At 38.7% G+C, this 9,313-nt stretch overlaps 1 protein-coding gene across 1 annotated transcript in view; it reads right to left on the reverse strand.

Moving 5' to 3' along the window:
* The window catches only part of LOC107554474 (homeobox protein aristaless-like 4), a 26,992-nt gene that overhangs the window by 2,387 nt on the left and 15,292 nt on the right, over window positions 1-9,313 (reverse strand). Inside the window, exon 2 of the mRNA XM_016236979.1 lies at window positions 4,633-4,946. Coding sequence (XP_016092465.1) covers window positions 4,633-4,946 — 314 coding nt within the window. The remainder of the gene's footprint in view (window positions 1-4,632; window positions 4,947-9,313) is intronic.

The raw sequence follows: 9,313 nt of genomic DNA on the forward strand, positions 1-9,313 counted from the left end.
TATATATATATATATATATATATATATATATATATATATTTCTCAATTATTTTCTCAAATTTTACTGAATATAATGTTTCTGCTCTTGCTTGTTACATTAAATTACTAAAATCCAGAAATATAGATATTAACATGCTTATGTCTGAAGCAGATTTAAAGGGATAGTTCACCCAAAAATGAAATTTCTGACATAATATACTCACCCTCACGTCGTTCCAAACCTACAGTGTATGCATTTATTTTTTCTGCAGAACATTAAAGAAGATATTTTGAAAAATGTTGGTAACCAAATAGTTTTGGTTCCCATTGACTTCCATTGCATGGACACAAAATACCAACATTTGGTTACCAACCAAAAATAGAATTTTCATTTTTATGTGGACTATTACTTTAACAAAATAATGAGTAAATATGTAAATTCAGTCAGATTGTTTCCACCTTAAAAATACATTATATAGGATGCATTACTGACTGTAACTATATCAGTATAAATTTAACACCATCAAATATGTTGATAATAAAACAATAGAGGACAACACAGAAACGATTGGCGTTCAGTATTCTGCTATATTTCAGAAGAATAAAGTCATTTTATGACATTTACATCATCTCATTCATTATTTACTTACTCATTATTGACTTGTAAACAGACATGCATCTGTTGTGTTCAGATGAGAGATTGCATGAATTTATATTACAGATGTTAGTTTTTCCAATATGATCCTGTCAAGTTTCTCCCTCAGCTATGATAGAGAAGGTTTGTTTCTATTTTTCTGTTTTCTTTTTTGAGAAAGCAACGAAAGAAGAAGGAGCAAAGTGTTGCTTGTTGCGTTGACCAAAACGAGACGAAACAAAATGTTATAACGTTATTTCGTCTTGTTTAGTCGTGTTATTATTATTATTATTTAGCAGTATTTCTGTTTCCTGTGTCTCACTTCAGGGGCTGCATCAGGTCGCACTGCGCAGACGCAGGCGACGTCAATTCCTCAAGCCCCACTTTATTAGAACAGTAGCCTTGACCACTTGACTACTTATATGACGTATTTCCTGTATTTGGCCCACGTGTTCAAGTGAGGATGAAGACCACAAGTGTGTGTCGAACTTTTCATTACCTGATGGGACACACTTATAGTGTTGTAAAAATGCAAGTGTTTACACAGCTTTATTTTTATTTTTATTTGACATACTTTGCATTTTAAAATCACAGTAGTCCCTATAACATGAAATAATTTTAATTTGTGGTGCTTCTAATTAAATGATAAAAAGCAGTTGCAAATGTTGTACAAAATAAATATCACCACAACTTATCTTTGCACCAATAAAAGTAAAAACACAGTTTTTTTTCTACCAAATTATTTGTAATATCGAATTATTATATTAATATTTAACTTACATTGGAAAGGTTTCCGTGACCTCTCGCGAGATCTCGGCAAAAAGTCTCACAATTTATTTCCAGAACATGATGTGGATTTAGTATCCATTAAGGGCACTGCACTTTGGCATTTTGAAGACATGGGACAGACTTGCACACTTACTTCCTGTCGCGCACACGTGCTCTCAAATGGCCAAGACCGCAAGTGTGGGTATTTGGACAAGGGGAGTGTTTCCCAACCGGGGGGCCGTCTGTCGAGAGCAGAGGTGCAGTGTAAAAAATCCTTTTTTAATATTTTTTAATTGCTAAAATGTTCAAAAAAGCAGCTATTATATAATATCCATTTCTAATGTCGCCAATAATTAGAGATGCACTGAAATTCTGGCTGCCAAAAATGAGTTCACCGCTCAGGATTCACTTTCACGTGGTGTGATGCTCTGCGTATTATCTCGCTCTATGCGTGTGTGTGCTCTGCTCAGTCGCTCACGGCCCATGTGAGTGCTCCACTCCTATACCGTTCATGCTCATCGGAACAGCAAAGTCCACTCAAAAATTTAGCTGACAGAAAACATCTATGTAGTACAGTATTGTTTCAGTATTGTTTGCAATAGCCCTACTGTGCTGTAACAAGGTGTGGTGTATGGGCAACTCTGGTAAAGCTGCCCTCTCATTCATTGATCTGCGTTATGCTCATGTGTCCTCTGACAATAATAGCTTTCTAGGATTAAACATTATTTGGATAATTGTAAAAAAAAAAAAAAAAAGGGAAAATGTTCTATGGTTAAATGGTGCTGAATATTGAGATCATAACACCTAGTCCTATCATGCAAACTGCCCAAATGAAACGCACGCACACACACACACGTCAGTAAAACAAAAGGTCTTGAGATGTTCAATTTGTTAATGATTTAGAAAAATTGGTCTCCAAAATCACCACTGGACCAAAAAGATATTAACTCTCTGGTATGTAATTTATGGAAGATGACTCCCATACTTAAACATATGTAACCATATTCCGTCCGTGGTACATTTTGTGGTTAGTTAAATTTTCCAGGAATGCTAAGGGGTTAAGTAGTTATCCATTTATGCACGAGTATGCTTTCATGGACTATTTTAAAGGGCAGCAGCGATCTCTCCATACCACTGAGCTTAAACTCGGATTGTGGGACGTATCTCTGTCCAACCACACTACAGTTTCCAAAAGCCCCAAGAGCCCTAGACAGGGTAATAGACTATGGCATGGTCACTAGAATGGGGAACCATAAAAGTTACAAAAGATACAATGCATTTCCACTTTTCTTTATTTGAGCTACAAATATATTGCTTGAATTAGCTTAAGTTGTCCTCTAGGAGCCATTTGTATATTAAGGAATTTGATCTTTCAGTCCAATGTCATGGCCTGCTCCTGACATCCAAGTGCCATTACGATCATGTCATCTGTTTTGGGAATCTTTGTAATTGAATACCTGTCTCTTTGGACATTTATATTGTTATTCCTTGGTCTAGGAAATTTAGAGCAATCAGAGATAATGACCAAAGGTCAATGACCCGAGCAGCATCTTTATACTTTCTGTATTTATGTTGTTCCTCTTTCCTCTACAAGGGTGGAAATGTGCTGAAGATGAATTGAAGAACACTGTACAATGTAAATCTTTTTTACATTAAATATTTGGTTTAATGGCTAAACTAAACCAGCTGAGCAGACTGTAAGGCATTATAGAAGTATGGAAGCCACTTTCTGCAGCACAATAAAAAAGTAAAAAGGTAATTGTGACTTTTTATTTCTCAATTCTGACTTATTTCGCACAATTCCAACTATATGCATCTTGACATTTTTTATTTTTATAATTTTGACTTTATTTCTCATAATTATGAGATTATATCTTGCAATTTTGAGTTAACGTCTCACAATTCTGACTTTATTCTCTTAAATGTACGTTTATAACAATTCAGACTTTATTTCTCATAATTGCCATTTTTGATTCTGACTTTTCAAAATTACAGATTTATAGCACAATTATGACTATTTCTTGCAGTTGCGAGTTTATATCTTGTGAGTTAACACCTGGCGATTTTGGCCTTTTTTTTGCAATTGCGAGTTTATATCTTGCAATTTTGCACCTCGCAATTTCAACTTTTTTCTCAGAATTCTAAGTTCACAATTCTGACTTTATTTCTCGTAACTGCGATTATATATCATGCGATTTTGAGTTAACATCTCGCAATTCAGATTTTTTCTCAAAATTGCAAATTTATAACAATTCTAATTATTTCTCGCAATTCTGAGTTTATATCTTGAGAGCTAACATCTTGCAATTCTGCGTTTATTTCTCACAATTGCAAATTGATATCTTGCAATTCTGAGGTAACAACCCGCAATTTTGTCTTTTTCTCAGAACTACAAGTTAACATCGCAATTATTTTGCTACATTTTTTCTTGTTACTCTGAGTTTGTCTACAGCTTTTCTGTTTTTTCATCATTCTCAGATGCAGTCTTTCTCCTTCGCTCTTCCTTTTCTTCAAACTCAAAATCTGAAGGGAAATAAGGATGTTAGAAAGTGAAAGGGGAGAATGTTCAGGCTGGAGTTTGTTTACATTTCATGTTTAATTTCCTGACGCCAAAGCCCCCGGCTTTCCAGAGCTGCCCCCTCTGACCTCTCAGAGACCCACAGATTGAAGCAGTGGACCTTTTGTGCGGATCCACAGACACACACATATACATAATCTCATTGTACGCTCCCATATATAAGCACACATTATATGTGTGCCTCACTACACACATGCGCTCGCATCTCAATATGCATGTTTAGAAAATAAAAAGATACCAAATTACATTCCAAAATGTTCCAAGTATGTCCCGAGGACAAAAACTATGATATCATCCAAAGCATCCTCTTTTACAGAGTGTTGAGGGGAAAAGTCCTGTCTGATAGAGAGAGCGAGCAGGACAGAGCAATTAAAAGTATAAACTATTCTTTTAATATAATGTTGTATATTGTCTTGTATAATATTATATATGAATGAAACTGGCCATGTTTTATAGTAATAGTTAAAATAATAATATTGCTGTTTTACAAACTGAAGAACAAGTCACTGTTTTGTAATAACTGACAGGCTACATAGAAATAAAAATAACGGTCAATATTCATTTCTAAACAACTGCAGCTCTTCTGAAGTGTATATGAATCTAACGCATATTTTAATGTAATTTGCACAGCAAATACATCAAATTCTTACAAGGATGAGCTGACCAGGCCTACCTGCACCCTTGCTTCTGTGAGGTCTGTCCTGAGTGCTAGTTGTTCTCGAGCATAGACATCTGGGTAATGTGTCTTCTGGAAGACCTTCTCCAGCTCCTCCAGCTGATAGCTGGTGAAGGTGGTGCGGTTCCGTCTCTTCTTGCCTTTGTTGCTCTCAGCCTCACTCTTGTCCAGAGGACTGCCGAGCTCAGAGACAGGCCGTTCTGCTTGACCTTTGACCCCAGAGTCTTTCACATTGATGTAACTATCATCAATACCTGTGGGATCAGCAGACTGAGGCATCTCTGTGTCTGTCAGTCCAGTGCCATCTTTACCTGGAAACAGACATATTTCTATTCATTAATTGTGAATTTAGTTCTTGCACAAAATATAGGAGAGAGAGGGTTTATGTTGCCCTGTTTCTCAACCCATTACCATTCTTACAGAAAAGTAACTTAATTAACTGAAGCAGTGTTGATGAAGTGTCTGAAGTGTGGAGACAATTTAACATTCACAAAAACTCTCATCTACTCCTATACAAATATTCTTTATTTCAACATAAAGGGGGTTCTGTTGTCACCTTAAAGAGCCTCTAATGTATAACAAGCCTTATGCCGAGTTCACACTGCACGATTTTCAAACTTGTCGGATCGCCGTTGTTTTCACACTGCGTGACTATCTGGGGTAGCATTCAGTTGCTGCTGTGTTCACATTGCACGATGGATCGGCGACAGGGGGTTTCACACTGCATGACTTCACAATAGGAAGAATCGCTGACAGCTCTGTCTGGTCCGCAAACTACGTTTCACAACAAAACACACGCGAGAAGTGATAAGGAAATAACGCGAGAACCCGAGTTCTCCAGCGAGACTGTAATTATTCAAATATATATAGCCCACAAATTGTCTGTGAGCTGATTTCCAGCTACAAGGAGAAAAAGAAAAACAGATGATGCACGAGGGAGATGCAGCGGAGCCCTTGGATCCTGCTCTTCAGGAGATGGTGACCGCACCACTCCTTCCCCCAGAGGAGGGCCGGATATTTTCCAGATATTTAGCATGCCAAATATTTCACGGGCGTCGGTGACGTGTCGGCGATTCCCTTAGATCGCGTCTTTGATAATTCATACTGCGTGATTGTCACTCGCGTGAACGAGCACCGATTTACCTCCGATGTCGGGCATTTGTCGGCGATTTCACAAAACCTGTCGGCGAGTGAAAAATCGGGCTAATATCGTGCAGTGTGAACTCGGCATTAGTTGAAAATATGTTCTCCATGTTGGATGCCTGAATCAGTATCTTGATGAAAGTACAAACATGCCAGGATTGTAAGTAAATAATCAAAACATGCCTGTTCAAATCATGCTCTACCTAGGTTCTCAGTTCCATGATCTTTTCAACAGTGTATCTGGGTGTTTAGGGAGTTATAGTCCCAGTCTGAACCTTTTCCACTCATGTTTGAGCAATTCAACAAAACTATTGCTTATTTTGTACTTAATGTAATTTGAAGGATGCTGAGCTGGGATTTCATTCATAAGTAAAATAATGTTTAATAGTATTATGTGCTGAAAAAGTGATAAAATGGCAGGCTCCTTACTGCTAAAACTGATTTTATTGCTAGCATTTTATGTATTCCAAATGACAGTTAATTAATAATCTCACTTTTTGCAGAATTTGACAAAATTGCAGCTTGACTGTAAATAATGCACTATATATATATATATATATATATATAATTCAGACCCACTTTATGCTAAGTATCTTTAACTATAATGAACTACCCTAATAATGCACTCATTATGTACATACATGTTTTTAAATTGCACATATTGTATATTTAAATAAAATACTGTTACTACATTTATAATTACAATACTGACCCTTTTCTGACCCCTTAGCCTCTTAAACAATAACCATACCATGAAAACTGTCCATAACCTTATCCATATCCCCAGGGCCGTCCTTAGGGGGGGTGCAACTGGTGCGGTCGCACCAGGCCCCGCGCTTGAGGGGGCCCCACGGCAAACGGACCCGATCTCGAATGGACCGAGGGGGACCCCCCTCCACCAGAACTCGATCGCAAACGGACCGAGGGGGTTCCCTGGTTTAGAGTATCAGTTTCTGCCATAACATTTTGTGATAACACAGTCCCTCTGTCTCTCTCTGTGTTTGGCAGAGAACCCATCATAATTGTTGTGGTGAGCACTTTCAGTCCCACCCTGCTGTCTTTCCTTGGCTTTGTAGCCCATGTTATGCTGAATCTGCGTACCACCAAAGTTTTTAAACAGTGCCATTGCATGTTTTGCATTTCAGAGCCAAAGCTCCTCGGTTTTGGCTGCCATTTTGCATAGACAGCAATAGTCTGGGTTTGATAACTGTCCAAATGTTTGAGGATTTTAGAGATGCTCTGTGTTGTTGTTTGCTTGCTACAGTATAAAGAATGCAGAATCTAACTAATGACTGGGAGATATACATTTCATCAGATGCTGTTTTTAAAAAAGCTGCAAAAAGCGCTATTCGAAACATTGCAGAAAGCCTGCATTTACATTACATAGTCTGTGCCTGGCCATTTACACTTGACATATAACAGCACTCGTTGACAAAATGCCTCAGCACTTCAGCAGAATTCAACAGTGCCTTGACTTAGCTTCATTGCGCAATGGTTACTCGTTATTTAGCAGATGCCTTTAGCCACAGTGACTTACAACACATTTATTTGTGAGCCAGTTCCCTTATAGTAGCCTGAGATGAAATATTTTGCTCAAGGGCGCACTAGTGAAAGGGAATCTCTGTAAATACAGTATCAACTCTATGAGGATATAACCTGTAACCTTTGGGCAGCCAGCCCATTTAACATTAGATTACATTTATGCATTTGGCAGATGCTTTTAACCAAAGCAAATTGCATTGCAAGGTATACATTTCATCAAGTTAATCTATTCCTTGGGTATCAAACCCATGATCCTGGCTTTGTTAGCACGATGCTACTTGAGATACAAGAACTCTACAAGAATGCACAACTAGTACCAAATGCCTGCCTAGAAGCTCACATCCTTACCATAGGTGACAATACTTTTATGGAAATTAAACATTTTCCTAAGGGCATACTAGCAAATTTCCCCTTTGGAAACAAATCTAATATTGAACAAATCACATCTTTTACAGGTCTACTTCAGTACTGATATTGGTATTGCAAAAGTCCTCCAGCCTAACATATTCTTGCATTTTACTTTCTGTAAACTGGTGGTTACACTAATACCACTTTTAAATAATCAATTCACACCCAGCCAGATTGTTTAATTGGAGTACATGCTTGTAGCAGTAACTCCCCTGAGAACACTAACTCCGTCCTGATGGAGTCGACTGCGTCTTTGAATTAGTAGAGGTCAGACGTTAACTAGAAGCGGCTATTTAAGAAGAGACAAGGAGAAAAACATCAAAGTGTGATTTAAATAGCTGTAAAGCAGCAGGGCACCCGTTAGCTTTTATAAAACATTATGGTCTGGGTCAGCTCTAGAAATAAGAAACCCTGTAAATCACAAAAACAGTCAGTCAGTAACATTCATGCAATTTTAGGGTGAATAATGTCATTATCTTCAAAAATAAAGGTTCCAAAAGTAGGTTTTTTGCAGCAATGACATAAAAGAACCATTTCCACAAAAAAATAAAAAATAAAAACTGTCAAACGTTCTTAAAACCCTTATCCGTCCCTCAGGTCATTTTGACCACAAAAATTTTCAAAAAAAATTCTACAAATCGTGTGTTGATCGTACCGGTCCAAGATTTCTTTACTTTTGTCACACTTGCACCGGGAATACACACACAAAAAAAAAATTGAGTGGATTCGAGGAGTTTAAATAGGTGCAATAAAAAAAAAAAGTAACAAAAGTGTCCCTCGCAGGTCATTTTGACCCGCATAGGAATGAATGGAATTTACGAGAAAACTGCATTTATTACATTTGATTTTTTTTATCTACAAAATCTGAGACAATCCAGTAAAGATTTATACCCAAATGAAGGGCTGAGACTACAGAATATCCCCAATGCAGAAAAAACTCATACACACACTGTAATATTTTTAATGTTTCTGCTGGGATATGACGGTCACAGTGTGTGGAGGCAGGCAGGATGACGAGAATTCCAATAAAGATATTTAATGTAGACACAACAAGGCAGATGAGACACACACACACACACACACACAATAACCGACCAACTCAAATCACAGAGACAGGAACCGATATAGTGCAGATAACGAGGGGCAGACAGGTGAGCACATGAGCCCTTCCTGGGCTAAACAAAACATCAGGAGCCCTTCCTGGGCTGACCTGGGGAACGCGAGGTCTCTCCTCCTCGCTTTGACACTGACCTCCCTCCATATTCTGGCCCTTATGTCCCCCCACAGTCAGCTCACCCTCAGCCGTGATGCAGGCAGCGGAGCTCCTCTCCGCGCTCACACCATCCATGGCTTGCTCCCTCGTGGTGGGCACTGTCACCGGCTCTCGCACCTGGTCTGATATGTTGGGCACAACATCCGAGGCGATCCTCTTCTCAGCCGCAGGGCTTTGCTCCGGCTTGTGGATCACAGTGGGAAATGGCTCTCCGTCAGCGGTGGGCTCAGGCTTGTGCTCCGTACTGCGGGGAGATGGGGGGCTGGGCTCAGGGTCCTGGGTGGGGGTGGGGTGGTCATCAGGGATGGCCCC

The sequence above is a fragment of the Sinocyclocheilus grahami genome, unplaced genomic scaffold, assembly GCF_001515645.1.
Source record: "Sinocyclocheilus grahami isolate Dianchi unplaced genomic scaffold, SAMN03320097.WGS_v1.1 scaffold503.1, whole genome shotgun sequence".
NCBI lineage: Eukaryota > Metazoa > Chordata > Actinopteri > Cypriniformes > Cyprinidae > Sinocyclocheilus > Sinocyclocheilus grahami.